This window comes from Megascapheus bottae, chromosome 2 (genome assembly GCF_031878675.1).
Source record: "Megascapheus bottae isolate mThoBot1 chromosome 2, mThoBot2.hap1, whole genome shotgun sequence".
NCBI lineage: Eukaryota > Metazoa > Chordata > Mammalia > Rodentia > Geomyidae > Megascapheus > Megascapheus bottae.
In genome coordinates, this window is record NC_143510.1 from 44,734,739 (window position 1) to 44,755,335 (window position 20,597).

At 40.8% G+C, this 20,597-nt stretch overlaps 1 protein-coding gene across 3 annotated transcripts in view; it reads right to left on the reverse strand.

Annotated features, from left to right (window-relative positions):
• Positions 1 to 20,597, reverse strand: part of Slc38a1 (solute carrier family 38 member 1) — a 60,210-nt gene that overhangs the window by 9,930 nt on the left and 29,683 nt on the right. For all 3 annotated transcript variants that reach the window (XM_090324570.1, XM_090324556.1, XM_090324563.1), the window contains exons 6-11: positions 9,561 to 9,634; positions 7,098 to 7,190; positions 6,462 to 6,543; positions 4,417 to 4,499; positions 1,037 to 1,095; positions 805 to 918 (exon numbers count right to left, since the gene is read on the reverse strand). In XM_090324570.1, the coding sequence (XP_090180696.1) occupies positions 805 to 918; positions 1,037 to 1,095; positions 4,417 to 4,499; positions 6,462 to 6,543; positions 7,098 to 7,190; positions 9,561 to 9,634 (505 nt within the window). The remainder of the gene's footprint in view (positions 1 to 804; positions 919 to 1,036; positions 1,096 to 4,416; positions 4,500 to 6,461; positions 6,544 to 7,097; positions 7,191 to 9,560; positions 9,635 to 20,597) is intronic.

The window sequence follows — 20,597 nt, forward strand, 5'->3', positions numbered from 1 at the left end:
AAACTTAAACAACTGGGGCCAGGAGTTTGGCCTAGTGGTAGAGTGCTTGCCTAGCATGCACGAAAACCCAGGTTCGATTCCTTGGCACCACATACACAGAAAAAACTGGAAGTGGTGCTGTGGCTCAAGTGGTAGAGTTCTAGCCTTGAGAAAGTCCAAGGACAGTGCTCAGGCCCTGAGCTCAACCCCTATGACTGGCAAAAAACAAAAACAAAAAACAAACAAACAAACAAAAAAAACCCTTAAATATCTGAAAGCATTACTCAGTGTTCTGAGCAGCAAATATGAAGGGAGATAATTATCTAGGCAGATTTCCATAGACAATACTCAAGGGCATATTAAGCTCGGCTAAGTGTCCACGCACACATGCACACACACATGCACGCGCTTGTGTGTGTGACATATATTTCTTAATGGTCTCTGTATGTGAATGTAGAAGCTATGGTACTATGTGTTCTTTAAGAATAAGTACATCCAGGTTAGCTCTGGTACAGCATACCTATAATCCTGGCTGCTCCAGGATGCTAAGATCTAAGAATCACATTTCAAAGCAAGCCTGGGCAGGAATGTCTATGAGACTCTTATCTCCAGTTAACCACCAGAAAGCCAGAAGTGGAGCTCAAGCAAGAGCATAAGGTCCTGAGTTCAAACCCCAGTTCTAGCACATGTGCCACACACGCGCGCACACATACACACACACACACACACACACACACACACACAAGTATAATTATGACATGTATTAGAAAATGTACTTTTAGTCAAAAATGCACATGCTTTTTTGTAAAACAAAAGGAAACTTGCCTTAGAATTGAAGGTGACATATTTTGGTGTACATATATCACTGTTTGTTGAATTCAGACTTGTTGCATTGAGTGCTGTAGCGATGCAGGGAATTTGAAATTTCTTGTAGATAACCTGGCATTTAGAAATATCAGAGAAACAATGGCAATGTTAGTGAAGCTAAATCATAAATAATTGTTATATGGCAGTAGAGTATGTCACAACCAAACCAACTGATTCAGTCAGTACTTACCACTATTAGAAAAAACACCATACAGCTTAAGGAAAATCCACTGGTATAGCCAAGGTAACCTTTAAAAGAGCAAAAAAGTGCATTCAGCTCATTCATTGCTTCTCCTTTTTTTTTTTTTTTTGGTGGTAGTGCTTGTGATTGAACCTAGGGTCTTATGCATGTGAGACAAATGCTCTACCACTAAGCTGTACTCCCACTTACCCAGTACTTCAATTTTTTTGGTTGTGTAAGGGGTGTGTGTGTGTGTGTGTGTGTGTGTGTGTGTGTGTATACACGCTGGTGCTGACCCTTAACTTTTTCACTCAAGCGTCATGCTCTGGCAATTAAGCCATAGCTCCATTTCCTGCTTTTTAGTGGTTAACTGGAGATAAGAGTCTCATAGACTTTCTCATCCAAACTGGCCTCAGATTTCCCTCTGAGTAGGTAGGATTTCAATACTTTCAATGTATTATTTCAAGCATAATTTGGAACTTCTTCAGCAGTGATATCCACTAGACACTTTGTTGGAAATTAGCTATATAACCAGGGAGGGAAGGTCATGAAGGGAAAAACTGGAGAAAATGAGGGAGGGGATGACACCATTCAAAAAGAAATGTACTCATTACCTGACTTAACTACAATCCCTCTGTATATCACCTTTTAATTGTTTAATTGGAGATAAAAATCCTACAGTCTTTTCCAGCCCAAGCTGGCTTTAAACCATGATCCTCAGATCATGGTTATGATTCAGAATCATAGTTAGGATTCCAGGTGTGAGCCACAGGCAGATCTTTATTCTTCCCTTCCTGTATGTGTGCTAGAGCAGGTGCAGTACTTCTCTTTCCCAGAAAAACCCACACACAGATACAGAAAGAAGAAAATTAAGTAGTTTTAAAAATCTACTTAAATGCCACATGCCAGTCACTCACACCTGTTATCCTAGCTACTCAGAATGCTGAGATGTGAGGATTGTGTTTCAAAGCCAGATTGGGGAGGAAAATCCAAGAGACTCTGATCTCCAATTAACCAGCTAAAAGGTCCAAGTAGAACTGTGGATCAAGTGGTAAGAGCACTAGCCTTGAGTATAAAAACTCGCTCCTGGGGAGTTTGGCCTAGTGGTAGAGTGCTTGCCTAGCATGCAGGAAACCCGGGTTTGATTCCTCGGCACCATATACATAGAAAAAAAGCCGGAAGTGGTACTGAGGCTCAAGTGGTAGAGCTCTATCCTTGAGAAAGTCCAAGGACAGTGCTCAGGCTCTGAGCTCAAGCCCAGGACTGGCAAAAAAAAAAGAAGAAGAAAAGAAAAAAAGAAAAGAAAAGAAAAACAACAACAACAAAACCCCCAAATTCCCTCCTAGCACAGATGAGGCCCTGAGTTCAAACATCAGTATTATCAAAAGAGAGAGTCTCCATAAATACTAGAGAAGTTTTGACGCTTTAAAATCCAAATGGAAGAGGACAGGAAGCCAAACTTCTGCTTTGACTAGGCCAGATTTAAAGGAAATGCACTTTAGAGGTTTTTGATCAGAAGCAATCTGGTCTTGTTATTCACTGTTTGGTATTCCGATAGCCTTTGGAAACTCTACTTGTCTACCTGTAAGCATAAAAACAAATGTCAAGCTGGGAGCTTGATCATACCTATCATCCTAGCTACTTAGGAGCTGAGAGCTAAAGACCCTATTCAAAGCCAGACTGGGCAAGAAAGCCCATGAGACTCTTTTTCAATGAATTACCAAAAAGTGAGAAGTGGAACTATGGCTCAAGTGGTAGAACACTAACCTTAAATACAAAAGGTCAGAGACAGCACCAAGGCTCTGAGTTCAAGCCCCAGGCCCGGTGCATACATCCCATCCCCCCCCCCACGCACCCCCCCCACCCCCAAGTCAAAACCAATTGAATATAATATAACTTGGAAATCACCTGTCATGTTTGAATTTTCTGTCTTCCCTTTGAACAAGAGAAATAGTTCTAAATTTAGAACTCATTCATAATATTTGGGGGTACAAATAGAATGATATTCTATGTTGAGATTAGAAAACCTAGTTGCTTAAATCTGAATATTTAAGAGTTCAGGCTGGTGGTGCATACCTATAATCCCAGCACTGAGAAGGCAGAGTGTGAGCCAGCATGAACTATAAGAATGTTAGGCTGGTCATATAATGAGTGACTGTTGTCCTTAATGTACTATGTTATCGCTCATCTCTTTTGCCATCCCTTGGTTATCTCATATTGTTACAATTTTTCACCTTGTTATCTGATATATTTTATATGTGCTTAATTGGTTATTTGAAATTGGATAGGGAAGGGGGGAAATCAAGATAAAGCGGGGGGAGGGTGGGAGGGAAAAGGGGACCATGTCATGAGAAAGGGTATCAATGTTTGAGAAGTTATGCACCTTTCATCTGGTGAATATAATGTAACCCTTCTATTAATCACAATAAAAAATTATTTTTTAAAAAAAGAATGTTAGGCTGGTTGTTAGAACACTTGTCCTGCACACACAAAGCCTTGGGTTCAATCTCCAGCACTGTATTTTTACATCAAACAAATAATACCTTCTAAGAGAATTCCATTTTCTGGAATTTCCACAGCAGTCTGTTACACTACCAAAAATAGTAGCCTTCGTGCTGGCCTCAGTGAGGAGCTAAAAAGCGCCCCCATTCTGAAGCAGTAACCATCTTGTTGTTTACATAAACTGTGAGTGACCCAAAAGTGCACATAAATTAAAGAAACAAAATTGTGGTGTCATTAAGTCCCAGGAACTGACCTGTCTGTGTTAAAATTAACCAGAACTCGGGTAAATTCAAGGGATGGCATTTGTTTTCTAAAGCCATAAAACTACCCCCAGACAGCTAATTAGGACTCTACTCCAGTTAGCTTCCACTGCCCTGAAGTGTCCCTTATCTCACTCCAAGAGCTGATCGCTGTGTTGATGTAAATCTGTGGTCTTTACCTTTAAAAGCCCTGTAAAATTGCAGTTCAGGGCCTCCTCCTGCGCTTCACTAAGGGTGTATAGGACTGGGGCCCCAGAGGTGCAGCCCGACTGAATAAAGCCTTGCTTTTGCATTTCGGAATGTCTGGCCCCAGAGGTGCAGCCCGACTGAATAAAGCCTTGCTTTTGCATTTCGGAATGTCTGGCTCTCGGTGGTGTCCTTGGTGGTCGTCCTGAGACTTGGGCATTACATCAGGACTTCCTTCTCCTCATTCTGGCTCATTGACACTGGAGGTGTTTGCTAAACCAGTCCCTACTGATGGATCATGGTTTCTATGCCACTGCCAAGGCAGGTGGCTTCATGTTTGAGATTGGTTGGCCCAAATTGCTACACTACAGGTGGGACAGAAGGCAAAGCTGTTTCTTTTCAGGAGTTTCGTAAACACAGGAGACACAGGTTTCTCCTCACCTAAGTTCTTCAAGAGACACAGAGGAAGAATTATGCCAAAGGTCACCACCACTACCAGCACGCGCCCATCCACATACCAGGCTCTGAAAGGCAGGGAAAGAGCTGTATTATTTTTGTTGTAGTTTAGAAAGAGACATTTTTAGCCAGGCGCTGGTGCCTCACGCCTGTAATCTTAACTACTCAGGAGGCTGAGATTGAGGATTGAGATTCCAAGCCAGCTCAGACAGGAGAAGTCTGAGAAACTCTGATATCCAATCAACTCCCCCACCCCCCCGCAAAAAAAGCCAGAAATAAGAGTTGCAGCTCAAGTGGTAGAGTGCTAATTTTGAGCAGAAAAGCTCATGGACAGTGTCCAGGTCTTAAGTTCAAGCTGGAGGAACAGCAAACCAAAAAGAAAAAGAGAGACTTTTCTTTCTCTCCTAAAATGTAAGTTTTTACAATATATTTAATTTTTAATTGCTGAGTTTTTTATGGTTTTTTGTTTTCCTTACCTTTTTGTTTTGTTTTATTTTTGTTTTCCTGGAGTACCAGGATTTGAACTCAGAGTCTTACATATGCTTGGCTGCCGTTCTACTGCCTAAGCCAGGCCTCTAGCCCTGGTTTTTGCTAGTTATTCTGGAAATATAATTCTCTCAGACTTCTGCCCAGGGTTGGCTTTGAACAAAGATCCTGTAAACCTCTGCCCGTGGAGTAGCAAGGATTATAGACATGATTGAGCATCACACTTTTTTTCTTATTATTCATATTTATTCAAACACCTTAAACATAGTACGCTCCTATGTTACAACCCTACTCCCAGGTTAGAGACAAAGAGATATTGTTTTGTTTGTTTCTCTCCTTTTGGCTAAATGTGGCATACCCGTGAATTATTTATATGATTTCAAAGCCAAATGCATACATTGTGTGTGTCAGATTATAACCTGTCCTATTAATTATTCAAAGAGGAATTCCTTTTGGATTGGCTTGGCTGATATCATGAAGAAGCAAGCCACCACAGGTAGGCATTTCTTTCTCCTTGGGTTTGACCTTGGATTTGACCTTGTACTCTAGGATAGAACACTAGAAACTCTGGCTTCTGTAATGCTTCAGTTTTTCTTTCTGGGGGAGGAGGGGGGGATATAGAAACTAAGGCTAACAAAAACCTTTAAGCAAGCAATCAAAATATCAAAGACAATATTTTTCAGGATTAGCTTTATTTTTAATGAGATTGGCTCACTTCTACATTTATGTATGTGCTGGTTGTAGGGCTTGAACTCCGGGCCTGTGTGCTGAGCTTTTTTGCTTGAGGTTAGTGCTCTACCACTTGAACCACAAGTCTACTTCTGTTTTGCTGGGGGTTTAATTTTGGAGAGAAGAATCTTACAGACTTAGGTTGGCTTGGAACCCTGATCCTCAGATTGTAGCCTTCTGAGTGGCTAGAATTACAGACATGAGCCACAAACTCCTAGATCTCATGTTCTACTTCTGTGATAAAAAATACTATACTTGGTAGCTAGCCAGGCACCTGTGGCCCACACCTGTAATCCTAGCTACTCAAGAGGCTGAGAAATAAGGATCATGGATGGAGGCTAACCCAGGTAGAAAAATACATGACACTCTTGTTTCCAATTAACCACAAAAAGTTGGAAGTAGGGGTGTGGTTCAAGTGGTAGAGCACTTTGCCTTGAGCACAAAACCTTAGGACAGTGCCCAAGCCCAGAGTTCAAGTTCCAGGACTGACAAAAAGAAAAATTAAACCCCCCTCAAAAAAAAAAAAACACCTCATTATCTGTTTTATTTCATAAAAGCTAGATAAGGACTTCGGGCTCTTTGGGAAAATGTAATGTCTACTAGTTACCACAAGACAGAAAAACCTACCTTTCGATTTTCATAGTTCATCCTGCTTCTTTTACCCCACGAAATGTATTATTGAACAACACGCCAAGAAAAAAATAAAGCCTAGGAAAATTTGTATGTCTGCAATTTTCTTAAATCCAAAACTTTGGTTAGCCACATTTAAATTTCAAACATGTTATTTCTATCACAGAGAACAGTCTACAACTTACGGAAATTCCTCTTCTTTTCCCATGAGAAACTTGATGGCTGAAGGAAGTTCATTTTTGACTATGAAGAGATAGCTCAGCATTGCTAGAGGAAAATGAGAATGTTTTTAGAAAGCCAACTCCTAAGGCATATGTTAGAGAAGTGACAATCTAGTTTCTAGATTGACTTCAAGAACACAAGCAAGGCCAAGGGCCAATGGCTCTCGCCTATAATCCTAGCTATTCAGGAGGCTGAGATTTAAGGACCGTGGTTGAAGGCAGCCTGGGCAGAAAAGTCTGTGAGACTCTTGTCTAAAATTGACCACCAGAAAACTGGAAGTAAAGCTGTAGTGGAGACTAGCCTTGAGCAGGAAAGCTCAGAGGCAGGGCCTAGGCCCTGAGTTCATGCCCCATGACAAAAAGAAAAGATTAGCAGTAAGCGTTATCCTCCAATCCAGGGCAATGCATTCCTCTCTAAATAAGTGGTTGTATCTCTTCCTTCCTTTATGACACTTAAGCAATCAAGTAGGAACTGTTTCAATTCTGATAAATCTCATATGGACACTGAACCATGAAAGTAGGAAAGATAATGAGGGTTACCTAACTTGAAATTATGTATAGAAAAATCTGTTGTTTCCTTTTTCTTATTTTCTTTTTTACCTCCAGTGTTCTGTAGAGATGTAGCTCCAAAGATTACAAGTTTCCCTGTGGTACCAAAGACCTGCTCGCCCAGTTTTTCATAAACCATGCAACCTATTTAAAGAAACAAATTTAAGGTCACAGAAAAAAAATGACAAGGTTCTAAAGGCTAACATGCTAACATCTTGCCAGGAGCCATGGGTTCACACCTGTAATCCTAGCTACTCAAGAAGCTGAGATCTGAAGAGCACAGTTCCAAGTCAGTTCAGGCAAGAAAGTCCATGAGGTCCTTATTGCCAAAAAACCACCAATAAACTGGAAGTGGAATTGTGGCAACACTAGCTTTGAGTGAAAAGTGCTTGAAGGCAGCACCCAAGCCCTGAGTTCAAGCCACAGGATTGGTACAAAATAAAATAAAATTAAATTGAAATTAAAAAGCCAAGATATTATTTTTCTATTGTTTCTTCACCAAGTTACTCTGTACTTTTCTCAAACTCCCATCTTGCTTTTCAAGGTTAAGGCACTGGTATGATGAGCCGACTTCTTGACATTTTAAAATGTCAGCCATGAGCTCCATTTCTCCCTTTTGAATTGGCTACATAAGCATGAAAGTAACTGAATTATAAGGTCATAAGATTTATTTTAATCCATCTCTACCTTTCTTGTAGAAATTTCTACTCTGATATCTTTCACAGGTTTGATATTTGCTCTTAAAGATTTGATTTCTAAAAGATTTTGATGTTTGAGATAAAAAAAATTCCTTGATTAGGTTAAGAAAGAATGATCTTAATTGGCTGCCTAAGGCTTACAGGATATCTGAGGACTGAATGGTTCAAAGTCAGCCCAAGCAAACAAATCTGTGAGACTTTTGTCTCCAATTAACTAGCAAAAATCTGAAAGTGAAGCCAGATACCAGTGGCTTATTCCTGTTATCTAAGCTATTCAGGAGGCTGAGATCTGAGAATCATGGTTGGAAGCCAGCCTAGGCAGGGAACTGAGACTTTTATCTTCAATAAACTACTCAAAAGAGCCAGAAGTGGTACTGTGGCTCTTGTGGTAGAGCACTTACCTTGAACAAAAGAAGCTCATAGACAGTGACCAGGCCCAGAGTTCAAGCTCCAGGACAGACAAAAAATAAATAAATTCAAATCTGAAAGTGGAGCTGTAAATCAAGTAGTAGAATGCCAGCCTTGAGTGAAAAAAAGCTAAGGAACAGTGCCCAGAGTTTAAGCTGCAGTTCTGGCACACACACGCACAAAAAAAAAAAAAAAAAAAAAAGATTTCCAAACATCCCAGTCCCTCTTGTCTAAAATAAAACACCAAATTTAGCTACATCTAATAGTTACTACACAAGAATTCTGATCTTTTGTAAAATTTAGATGAAAGATAGCTCACCTCTAAAAAGAAAACAACAGACTAATCTATCCAAAGGATAAACTGATGATAGCAAATTTCAAAACTAATCAACCAGCTCATCTCAATCATGTTAAAATTCTAAAATATTCATTAAAACCAACTGTTTACACTTCATCATGACAGTTTGCATTCCCTGTTTCAAAAGGTTCACAGAAAAAGCAATATAGGTCAGGCTATAATTAAACCTTTGTTTAATCTCTCCTAAGACTGGTGTTTAAACTAGACAATGACTAGATCCTAAATTTATTACAAAATGTTCCAGTCATCTGTATACAATAGCTGGCCAATATAGTTTGCACTAATGTAAAAGTCAAAGTACTATGGACATAATCCAGTGTCCCAGAAATGGAAAATAAACACATCAGGTATTATACTGTCCAGAGAACTCAGCATCCTAGCGCGTTCCCTCACTCCCACCTTGCCTCGGCAGGAACAATTTCTCCTTGGAATACATGCAACAGTGAATAAAAACGTCTGTTCACTTCCCAAACCCTTTGCTCAGGATTTATAAAGACCTGAAGAAAGATGGAAGCCTTTCCAGTGGTGTTGTCACAAACCGGAAGAACAAGAATGAGTGACAATAGTATTTTTTCAGTGTTTGTGTCTATTTGATTTCAATGTTGCTGCCGCTGTCAGTCTTTCCATTGCCAAGGATTCCTTTCTTTCTTTAAATAATCCAGCTCATGCAGTACAGCACAGATGGCTTCCGCCTGTCATCCTAGCTACTTAGGAGGCTGAGATTTAGCTGAGAATGGCTATTTGGAGCCAACCTGGGGAGGAAAGTCTGGGAAGATTCTTAGCTCGTGAACTGACAAAAAGCTGGAAATAGAGCTGTGGCTTGAGGGGTAGAGCACCAACTTTGAGGGGAAAAAAAAAAAGCAAAGTGAAATTTCAAAAACCTGAGTTTAAGCCCCAGTACCTGCACCAAACTAAATAAATAAGTAAAATACCAGTAATAACAATAGTAATCTTAAACAACCCAGTTACTGGCAAGGGAGAACCTCACTTGTTCATAATACCATTCTGAGAATCATGGCTTTAACACAATTAGACCTCTTCTCAGCTTACCTGTTTCCTTAGAGCAGATCAATAGGAGATTTATTGAATATATAGACAGCAATGTCACTGAAGTCAATAGGATCCTAAAGCAAAGAAAGAAAATCCTGAGGTCATGATTAGAAAATACATTCTGACCTTTAATTCTAGAATTGCCAAGGTTAATGCCATTTGTAAATAGTATCCAAAGTGTGGAACCTATGACCCTGCATTAAAATCCTCAATAAATATCCGACCAAATAAAGGAGCACTCATTAGAAACTGAGTGATTCTGCCAGTTCTAGTTCGTTACGTAATTCAAAACAAGTCAAAAGAGCAACAAAAAAACAAACCCTAGAATTCACAGAGATTAAGTATCTTGACAGGACCCCACACTCCAGGAGAGACAGGCATGTCACAAGCTGTCCATCCAACGTGCTGATTACTTTTTCCATTCCCTGGTGGATTGGGATGAAAACTGGCAACAAAATCAGGTATAACTCCAAGGGAAGCCACTGGAAGAGAATCCAGCTGGGTCTGTAAGGAATTTCACCGGATGCCCGCATATTTATGCTCTACCATGAACCAGTCAAGCTGCAATGTCAATACTACATTTTCAACTGATTTTTTCCTTTTTGGTTATTTTAAGAATGGACACAGTAATAAATATGTAAAACCTTACATTTGAAAAGAAAAAGAAAAAGACAAGCCTGGGCTGTAGCTTAGTGGTAGAAAGCCTGCTGAGCATCAACAAGGGCTTGCTTCAATTCTTAGCACCAATAAATATAGGAAGAAAGACAGGAAGGAAAGCAGGAAGGCAAGAGGCAAGGAAGGAAAGAAGGTCGGGAACGAAGGAAGGAAGGAGAGGGAAAGAGAAGAAAGAAAGAAAGAAGGAAGGAAGGAAAGAAAGAAAGAAAGAAAGAAAGAAAGAAAGAAAGAAAGAAAGAAAGAAAGAAAAAGAGAGAGAAAGAAGAAAGTAAGAAAGAAAGGGAGAGAGAGAAAGAAGAAAGTAAGAAAGAAAAAGGGAAGGAAGGAAGAAAGAAAGGGAGAGAGAGAAAGAAAGAAGAAAGTAAGAAAGAAAAGAAACAAAGGGAAGGAAGGAAGGAGAAAGAGAGGGAGGGAAGGAAGGAGGGAGGGAGGGAAAAATAAATAAAGGCTAGGCAAAGCTACTGTTAAAATGATGTTAAACTACTGTTAAAATGGGTTCACACAGATTATTACTGGATCATTTGCTTAACATAGACATGAGTTCTGAAAACAAAGCTTTATTTATTAGAAAGAAAATAATCTCAGGTTCCAACTAGCTGCACACCCTGCTATAGAAAAAGACATCCCAGCCCAGCACCAGTGGCTCATGCCTGGAATCCTAACTACTCAGAAGGCTCAAATCTGAGGCTCATAGTTGGAAGCCAGTCTAGTCAGGAAAGCCCATGAGATTACCTCCATCCAATTAATAACAGAAAAATCCAGATGTGGTCCTATAGTTCAAGTGGTAGAATACTGGCATTGAGCAAAAGGAGCTTAGGGACAGCAGCCAGGCCCAGAGTCCAAGGCCCAAGACTGGTGAAAGGAAGAAAGGAAGGAAAGAAGGAAGGAAGGAAGGAAAGAAGGAAGGAAGGAAGGAAGGAAGGAAGGAAGGAAGGAAGGAAGGAAGGAAGGAAGGAAGGAGAGAAAGGCAGACAGGCAGGCAGGCAGGCAGACATATGCCGGGTATGATGCATTATTGCAATGGATTGCACTATGAATAATTAAGGGCAGTTATGTTCCCAGTAGGTGCTGTTGAGAGGCCCTTGGCTACAGCAGGGTGCAGCGCCTGCCCTGCCCCCATAGCACACCTGTTGATGGGTCACTGAAAGGCCATTTCCAACTTCTGGGACTTGCTTTACCTGGGCAGAAGGATGGCTCCTCAGTGCTCTGTTCCTATAGCACTCTGCTTCTAATGTGTAGCTTGTAGCCACAATGAAATGAAAGAGGACTACAGAATGATCACCAGCAGAACAGATGGACTGCCAGAAATGAGCCAAAAGAACAAGAGGAAAAGGAGTGTCACAGAAATAAAACAAACCCTCAGAGGGAGACTAGAAAAATCCAATACTTTGGATAAAGGCCAAACTGCCCCCTCTTCGAGGGGAATTCAGGTTAAAAGTTTAGATTAAAAATCATTATTCCCAAACTGGGTGCCAGTGGCTTATGCCTGGGATTATAGCTATTCAAGAAGCTGCGATCTGAACATCACCGTTTAAAGCCAGCTGCAGGAAATTCTTTTTATCTCCAGTTAATCAACAAAAGGCTGGAAGGGTAGCTGTGGCTCAAGTGGTAGGGTAAGTGTACTAGTCTTGAGCAAAAAGCTCAGGGACAGTGCCAGGCTGATGACAGCCCCAGTTACACACACACACACACACACACACACACACACACACACACACACACACACGAAATGTATTGAGATATGCATTTCATTATAAGTCTTCAGTAAGGATACTTGTGATTACTAAGGAAATGCCTCAGATATACTTTACTTGTCATGAGTAAGAAAGGTGATAAAAGGACATGAGATAATGAGCAACTGAGATACGTGATAGAACAAAACAATATATCCTGTTGGAGAAAAACATACAGGAAAGCCAGGGGTGGTGGCTCACGCCTGTAATCCTAACTACTCAGGAGGCTGAGATCTGAGGATCTCAGTTCAAAGCCAGCTCGGGCACTAAAGGCCATGAGACTCATCTCTAATTAACCACTAGAAAACAGGTAGTGGCCCTGTTGCTCAAGGGATAGGGTAGTAGCTTTAAGCTGAAGAGCTCAGGACAGTGCCCAGGCCCAGAGTTCAAGCCCCATAACTGAAAAGACAGACAGACAGACAGACAGACAGACAGACAGACAGACAGACAGACGGACGGACGGACAGAAAAGAAAAACATATAGGACGAAACTACATATAAATATTGTTTATCTTATGATAGCAAAATGTATCAAACAATGTTTGAATTGCATTCTGAGTTCTCACGTTTTCAGACACATTCAGTGGTCAGACACTGATGACTCAAGCGTGTTAATCCCAGGACTCAGGAGGCTGAAATGTGAGGATTGAGGTTCAAGGCCAGCACAGGTAGAGAAGCTTATGAGACTCTTATCTCCAATTAACTACCAAAAAGCCAGAAGTAAAGCTACAGCTTAAATGGCAGAGCACTAGCTTTGATCAAAAAAGCTAAAGGATAGCACCCAGGTTCTGAGTTCAAGCTGTAGTACCAACATGTATGCATGCAAGTATATTAGCCATTAGTGTGAAAGGCTAGGCTTTGTGTACTTTTTTTTTTTGGTCAGTCCTGGGGCTTGAAAACAGGACTGGTTATCATCTTTGAGCTTTCTCAAGGCTAGCACTGTACCACTTGAGATAGCACCACTTCCAGCATTTTCTGTGTATGTGGTACTAAGGAATCAAACTGAGGGTTTTATGCATGCTAGGCAAGCACTCTACCACTAGGCCACACTTTTGGCCTGTGTCCTCTCTTTTTTTTTTTTTTTTTGCCAGTCCTGGGCTTGGGCTCAGGGCCTGAGCACTGTCCTTGGACTTTCTCAAGACTTAGCACTCTACCACTTGAGCCTCAGCACCATTTCCAGCTTTTTTTTCTATGTATGTGGAACCGAGAAATCGAGCCCGGGTCTTCGTGCATGCAAGGCAAGCACTTTAACCACTAGGCCAAACTTCCAGCACCCCCTGTGTCCTCTTTTTGAGTAACTTCTTCAATCTTTTACTTACTTCTTTAGAATATAGATTTAAGAAATATTTTCAAATTCTCCTTCCCCATATCTTTGAAGCTCAATTTATTTTAAGTTTTTGCTGTTATTGTTTGAGTCAAATAACCCTGTACTGAAATATGTTTTTTGTTTCCTTTTTTTTTCTTTCCTTCCTTATTTTCTTATTGGTGCTGGTACTGGGGCTTGAACTTAGGCCTAGGTGATGTCCCTGAGCAGTTTTGCTCATGCTTAGCCCTCTGCTACTTTAGCCATTCCTCCACTTCTGTCTTTTTAGTAGTTGGTTGGAGATAAGTTTCTTAAAATCACTTTAAGGAGATTCTATAAGATTACTAAAAGCAGGGACTGAGAGTTTGGCCTTATGGTAGAGTGCTTGCCTAGCATTCATGAAGACCCAGGTTAAATTCCTGGGTGCCACATACTTAGAAAAAGTCAGAAATGGTGCTGTAGCTCAGGTGGCAGAGTGCTAGACTTGAGAGGGAAAAAAACCCAAGAACAGTGCTCAGGCCCTGAGTTCAAGCCCCAAGACAGGCAAAAAAAAAAAAAAGAAAAGATTACTAAAAGCAGTCGTATTTTTAGTAATTAGCAAAAATAAATTTGGAGCTATTCACTATATACCAGGCCTATTCTTGACACTTTTTAAAAAAGTATTTCTGTTTTACAGATAGGGTAATTAAAGGCAGAGAAGTTAAATATTTTCTCTAGATAACACAGCTAGTCAGAGGACCAGTATACTATGATCTGGTAAAGGAGATTATTGTGTTGTTTTTAGAAGGAGATAGTTTTAGAAAAGGCTGGCCCCCAAAATGCAAGATCCATTTTTTATACAAGTCCTTCTATTTCTTTCCTTGTTGGCAGATCTAAATACTTTGAGGTTAACTTTTCTTCAACTAGTCTCACTACTGGTTAGGTAATTTTATTGATCAAATCAAATAATATCTAATATAATCCTGAAAAAAAGGTATTTAAAAGAGGTATGATGTTTCTCTTTTTACATTACCTTTTAATAACAACTTTTAAAAAATTAAAAGAGGCATGAAAATAAAAATAGAAAACAAACAAAACAATGAACAAAAACAGAACTCATTGGATTAGGTTGATGCTTTTTGAGATTAAAAAAGTGAGCAAAAGTTCTGCCCTTAATTGAGGAAGTCAGATTAGAAAGAAGAAAGCCATGAGCTACTACCACTTCCTGTGTTTGCCGCTAGTGGGGAGAGCACCCTGCATTTTGTGGATGCTCCATTTTAACTGCTGACATGGCCTCGTTCCTCTTCTCAATCCCACAAAGTCAGCCTGCTTCTTCTTTCCTTTAACCTAAGGATTTTACCTTGGAAAATGCTGCTCCTTTTGCATCCCCTAAAGATGTACCTCATGAGGGACAGAAAATAATTCCAGATAATGACTTGAAATTCAAAGGATAGATTGCCATTCCAGCAAGTGGGGCTTCTTTCATACGTCTCTTCTCAGTTATCATGGGAACCAAGCACACTTAAGGAGATGGAAAAAGTCATCAGAATGTCGGATGGACAGCTTGTGACACACCAACCTCTCCTGGAATGTGTGTGATCCTGGTCAAGATACTCAATCTCTATGAATCTTTGTTTTGTTTTTTCTGTCATTGATTTTGAGGGGCCTAAGGCTTAGACTGAGAATCTGGGCACTGTTCCTGAGCTTTTGTGCTCAAGGCTCATACTCTTATCACATGAATCGCATCTCCGCTTACAGCTTTTTGCTGGTTAATTGAAGATAAGAGTCTCATGGAATTTCCTGCCTGGCCTGGCTTTGAACCATGATCCTCAGAGCTCAGCCTCCTGAATAGCTAGGATTATAGGTGTGAACCACCAGCGCCTAGTAATTTTTGTTTTAAATCAATAAAAACAGAGATGATAAATGCAGTTATTATGGAACCCACGAAACACGGCAGATTTTATGACTATCATTCTCTTTTTAAGTCCTTTCATTAAAAAACAAAAGCTGTTGTCGGCGCTGGAGCCTTATAGAAACACTCTGTGCATGTGTTTAGTTGGTAGGTCCTTGCATGCCTTGGTACAACTATGGAGCCTGACTGAAGGAGAAGTTTGGGGGACCCAGAACAAAGCAAGTTACTGGCATACAAAGGAATGGTTTTTCAATCGACTAAGCCAACTGCCACTCTGTGCAGAATGAGTTGGAGCTCATTTTGCAAACCTCTGTCTCTAGCCCTATTGTGCAGATTCGCACCTGGCCTTCTGTGAACCAGGGGAGTGGATGGAAAAGGCGTTCTGTGTATCACCAAGATGAATCATGCTGTAAAACCACAGACCATATAGTTATCTCTTACAAGCTAAGAAAAATATAGGGGATGAAAATAGAAGTTGTACCATGATCCTCAAATGGCCCCAAAGCACCCAGTGTAACTCAGAATAAAAAAGACTGAGCGAATTCTTTTATGTGTGTGGTAGGACTGTGGTTTGAACTTTGGTTTTGTATTTTGTTTTTGCCTAGGTCTGGAGCTCTACCACTTCGGTCATGCCTTCGTTTTCAGCTTTTTGCTGGTTAATTGGAGGTAAGAATCTCTCAGATTTATCTGACCAGGACAGTTTTAAGGTCTGAACTTCTCATGTAGCTAGGGTTATTGGAATGAGGCAGTTTAGGACTAAGTATGAATGTGTACACGGTATACACACACACACACACACACGCACACACACACACACACACACACACACACACACACTCCTACCTCTCTGGGTCCAATAGAATTGAATTCTTGGAATGCCTTATCAGACACACCAGAGATGACTCAAACTAAGCAATAAGGGCTCCAACTTAAAAAAAAAAAATACAATGGGTGGAGCCCATCTTGCAGAAGAGCCAGCTCTTGCTGTTCGTAAAACAGGCAGTCATGGTTAGCCCAATGCCAATCAGGCTCCCATTTCTCTATTTCTGAGGAGCTTCTAAATCTGATGAATTTCAAAAGAGCTAAGTGGCTCTGCTCTGTCCTTTAGCCATGTATTTCAAATGTTGGCAAGCTTGAATGTGTCATTTCTCCCTTCTAGTATTATTATTCCCAAACAAGAGGCTCTGATGCCAATTATGCTTGCTGCCAGCCAAAGGGCATTTATCTCTTTGGATCATTTCTAGGGAGCCCTGACTATAAGTCAAAGAATTTTCAGAACAAATAAGTGAATGAGAAGATGGAAGAGGACTAGCCCTGGACCTCCCACGGTTACTGGAAAGCCACCATTTCCTGATTGTCTTCCTTTTAACTGATCCATTTTCCTATCACACCATTTTGTTTGCTTTTAGCTTGGGAGAACAGAGAAGAGAACAACAGGCATAAGAACATCCTCATTTTTGTTACCACTAAAAACAAATTATCAAACAGGCCTTGGTGGCTCAGACCTTGTAATCCTAGCTATTCAAGAGGCTGAGATCTGAGGATCGAGGTTCAAAGACAGGCTGGGCAGACATAACCAAAAGACTCTTACATCTTATATACCAAAAAGTTAGAAGTGGAGGTGTGGCTCAAATGGCAGAGTACTAGCCTTGAATGAAAAAGGTAAGGGGCAGCAACCCAGATCCTGAGTTCAAGCCCCAGTACTGGTACAAAAAAGAAATAAATAAGTAAAAGTAAAGTTATCATCTTGGCGAACGTCCTCCCAAGTTTTTGAACTACATAGAGAGTAACAAAGCGATGACAGCTCAGTAACAGAGTATTTCCAAAGGAACACTGTAATATCTACCCAACTTAGCAGAAATTGCCAGAAGTAATACAGAAACATCAAAGAGTTGTGCTGAAGCAGTTATTTAGGCATATCAACCCCTTGATAGAATGTAGAAAACATTTCTGCAAGTGAATAAAAATGCTCCACATCTAATAATGTAAAACAAGGACTTAGGATCATGAGGTGATAGAGCTGTGGCTTTGATTCTGTCCTGTCTCCTCCTATGTAGATTCTACTTCCAAACAGATTTCAGGAGAGAAAGACCCTAGTAGACTGTTCTTACCAGCATGGCCATTTACTGGTTTGTTTATACATACTAGCGACAGCCAACAAAACATTGCTTTCTTTGAGTATTAGGTTAATTACAACTATTCTTCCAAGAAATTCACCCATAGTTGAAAAAAATAATCCTAATAAATACAGGACAGTTACTTTTCTTTTTGCAAATAGCAATTTAACACCAAATTCCCCTTTGTAATACTAATCTTGTATGGTATCACTGAACTATTTTGAAGGTTTTTTGTTTTGTTGGGTTTTGTTTGTTCGTTTGTTTTGTTTTGGTGGGCACTATGGCATGCACACAGGACAGGGTCTTGATTAGCTTCTTTTCCCTTGCAAGGCTGGCACTTTACCACTTGAGCCACAGCTCCACTTCTGGATTTTTGGTGGTTCACAGTCTCACAGACTTCTCTAACCGGGCTGGCTTTGATCTGCAATCCTCAGATCAGCCTCATGAGTAGCTTATCTAGAATTTTGTAGATGTGAATCACAAGGGCTGGACCTACTTTGTATTTTCCAAATGAAAAAAGGCCTTCTTCAGGAACTATGTGTCAAGTAATGAATCCCAGGCTCCTCTTGTGATTCTTACTGCTGCATTTTTACAGCCTGCTGAAAGTCTGAGGGCCAATTAGTAAGCCTTTTACTTGGGCTTTTCCCCTCTGTTAGTGCAGCAGTACTGAGAGCCATTGTTTTTAGTTTAGTTTTGCTTTGTTGTTTTGGTTTTGGTTTTTGCCAGTCCTGGGCCTTGAACTCATGGCCTGAGCACTGTCCTTGGACACTTTTTGCTCAAGACTAGCACTCTGCCACTTGAGCCACAGCATTACCCCCAGCTTTTTCTGAGTATGTGATACCGAGGAATCGAACCCAGGGCTTTGTGCATGCTCCCGACCTGAAAGCCACTGTTTAAAGCCTTATTTTCCATTTTGCAAAAACAAATTCTTCCCTGTTCATTATTTCAGTGGATTTTATTGAGGAATGGCGACATAAATATATGGTAGATCTAGATAGCTAGGCACTGATGGATCACACTTGTAAGCCTAGCTACACAGGAGGCTGAGATCTGAAGATCACGATTGGAAGCCAACTCAGGCAAAAACTCCTTGAGACTCTTATCTCCAACAAACTATGCAAAAAAGCCAGAACTGGTGCTGTGGTTCAAGTAGTAGAGCTCTTAACCTTGGGAAAATGAAGCTCAGGAACAGTGCCCAGACCCCAGAGTTCAAGCCCCAGGATGGGCAAATATACATATATAATCTGTCTGCCTGTCTGTCTATCTATCTAGACTGTTCTAGATCTTGTGGAAAGCAAAGAAGCATTTGACACAAATCCTGCCTTTTGTAGGGAGAATCCAATAGGGGAAATAAAGCTAGGTACCAGTGGCTCACGCCTGCGATCCTAGCAACTCAGGAAGCTAAGATCTGAGAATTGTGATTCAAAGCAAGCCCAGGCAGAAAAGTCCATGAGACTCTTATCATGATACTGATTTTGCATTCTAGTTCTCATGCTCTGAATAAAGACACTGGAAAAAACCTTCTGCAGTTGTTTGTAGGTAAGAAGAGAAGGGAAAAGCTTTATTGTACTAGTTTTAAGTTCTCTAGAAATGAAATCTTTCCAATTAGTCCTTCCCCTTAAACACCTGCTGAATAACACATGGCAAAGGTGTGTGTGTGTGTGTGTGTGTGTGTGTGTGTGTGTGTGTGTACTGAGGCTTGAACTCAGGGCCTAGGTGTAGTTCCTTAGCTTTTGTGCTCAAGGCTGATACTCAGGCTGATATTCTACCACCTGAGCCACAGCTCCACTTCCGGCTTTTTTGGTGATTAATTGGAAATAAGAGTCTCGTGGACTTTTCCTGCCTGGGCTGGCTTCCAAACATGATTCTCAGATCTCAGCCTCCTGAGCAGTTTAGGATTATAGGCATGAGCCACCAGTGCCCGGCTCACACCCCATTTTGTTTCCCACAGAATGACATAGCTTTGGAACTAGTGCAAATGAACATTTCCCACCAGCACATTTCCTATTACTCAGATGGAATCAAGTCTCAGAGTTTGTGAAAACACAAAAATCCAACTGCATTCTTAGTGTAGGGCAGAACTTATTGAATAATTGAGTTTGATCTGTGTTTAATAGAGCATGACAGCTATCATGGCTAGGTTAAAAAAAAAAAAAAAAAGAACTCCAAACTTATCCAAGAAAAAGAAATCACACCATGAAGTTTCCAGGTGATCCTGGTAAAGAGTTCCAGGCCAGCCCTAGGCGACATGGCGGAGCCTTCCCAACTGTGTTGCTAAAGAAGCATAGACAAGCTTGAACTCTTTGTCCATCTTAGCCAATGAACCTGGCACAGGTCCCTTCAGCAGATGAAATGTCTGGATCCTGCCAAGTGCTACTTGGCTTTGAGAAACAGAGCAGTTGGTTTTACAACAGAGTGTTCATTTGTTCTGAGGTGGCAGATTTCAGTGTTTAGTGAGAAACTTTTTTTTTCTTTTTTGGTGCCAGTCTTGGAGCTTGAACTATGGCTTTAGGCACTAGCACTTGAGCCACAGCTCCACTTCTGATTTTGATTGGGAGGGGAGAGTTTATCGGAGATAAAAGTCTCAGAGTCTTTCCTGCCTGGGCTGGCTTTGAACCTCAATCCACAGATCTTAGCCTCCTGAATAGCTAGGATTATAGGTGTCCCTACCAGCATCCAGCCTTAGAGAGAAACTTTGAAGAAACTACTTTCATGAGTTTTTACCTGGATATTCTCCGGGCTTTCTATTAATGTATCATACAGATAAGTAAGTGCCATATCATGGTTTAATCCAGGGGAAAACGTTCCTGTAACTCTAAATATCAAGTATGGTCAAGTGTTTGCTTCATTCAGAAACTAAAGAATCATGGGATAAGAGATTTATTATCTCTGAGCCAGGGTAAATACAAATCAGTTCATTTCCAGAAAGGACAGACAGGACACCAGGATTTATTCTGTCCCCAGCTGATTATTCAGTAAAAGGGCTTTATTAGGGGTGTTAAGCTGCTAAGATACCAGGATAGTAAGTGTACAAGAAGGCATATCCATAAAATAGTTTTGGGAGTTGTAGTAGATAGACCTGAATCCTGAATTGACACTGGAGAAAGCCAAGACCAGCCCAGTTCTCACCACAGGATCCCCAAAAGGCACTAGTTGCTTTCCTGGAAGTCAGGGGCATGTTTGTGATGCATAAAGCAGTGTGTGTGTGTGTTGTTCCCATCCTGGTATAAGGCAAATATACTGCATAGTATGAAATAGTGATTCCCAGATGAGCAGGAGGCTGAGAGCTGAGGATCTTGGTTCAAAACCAGCCTAAGA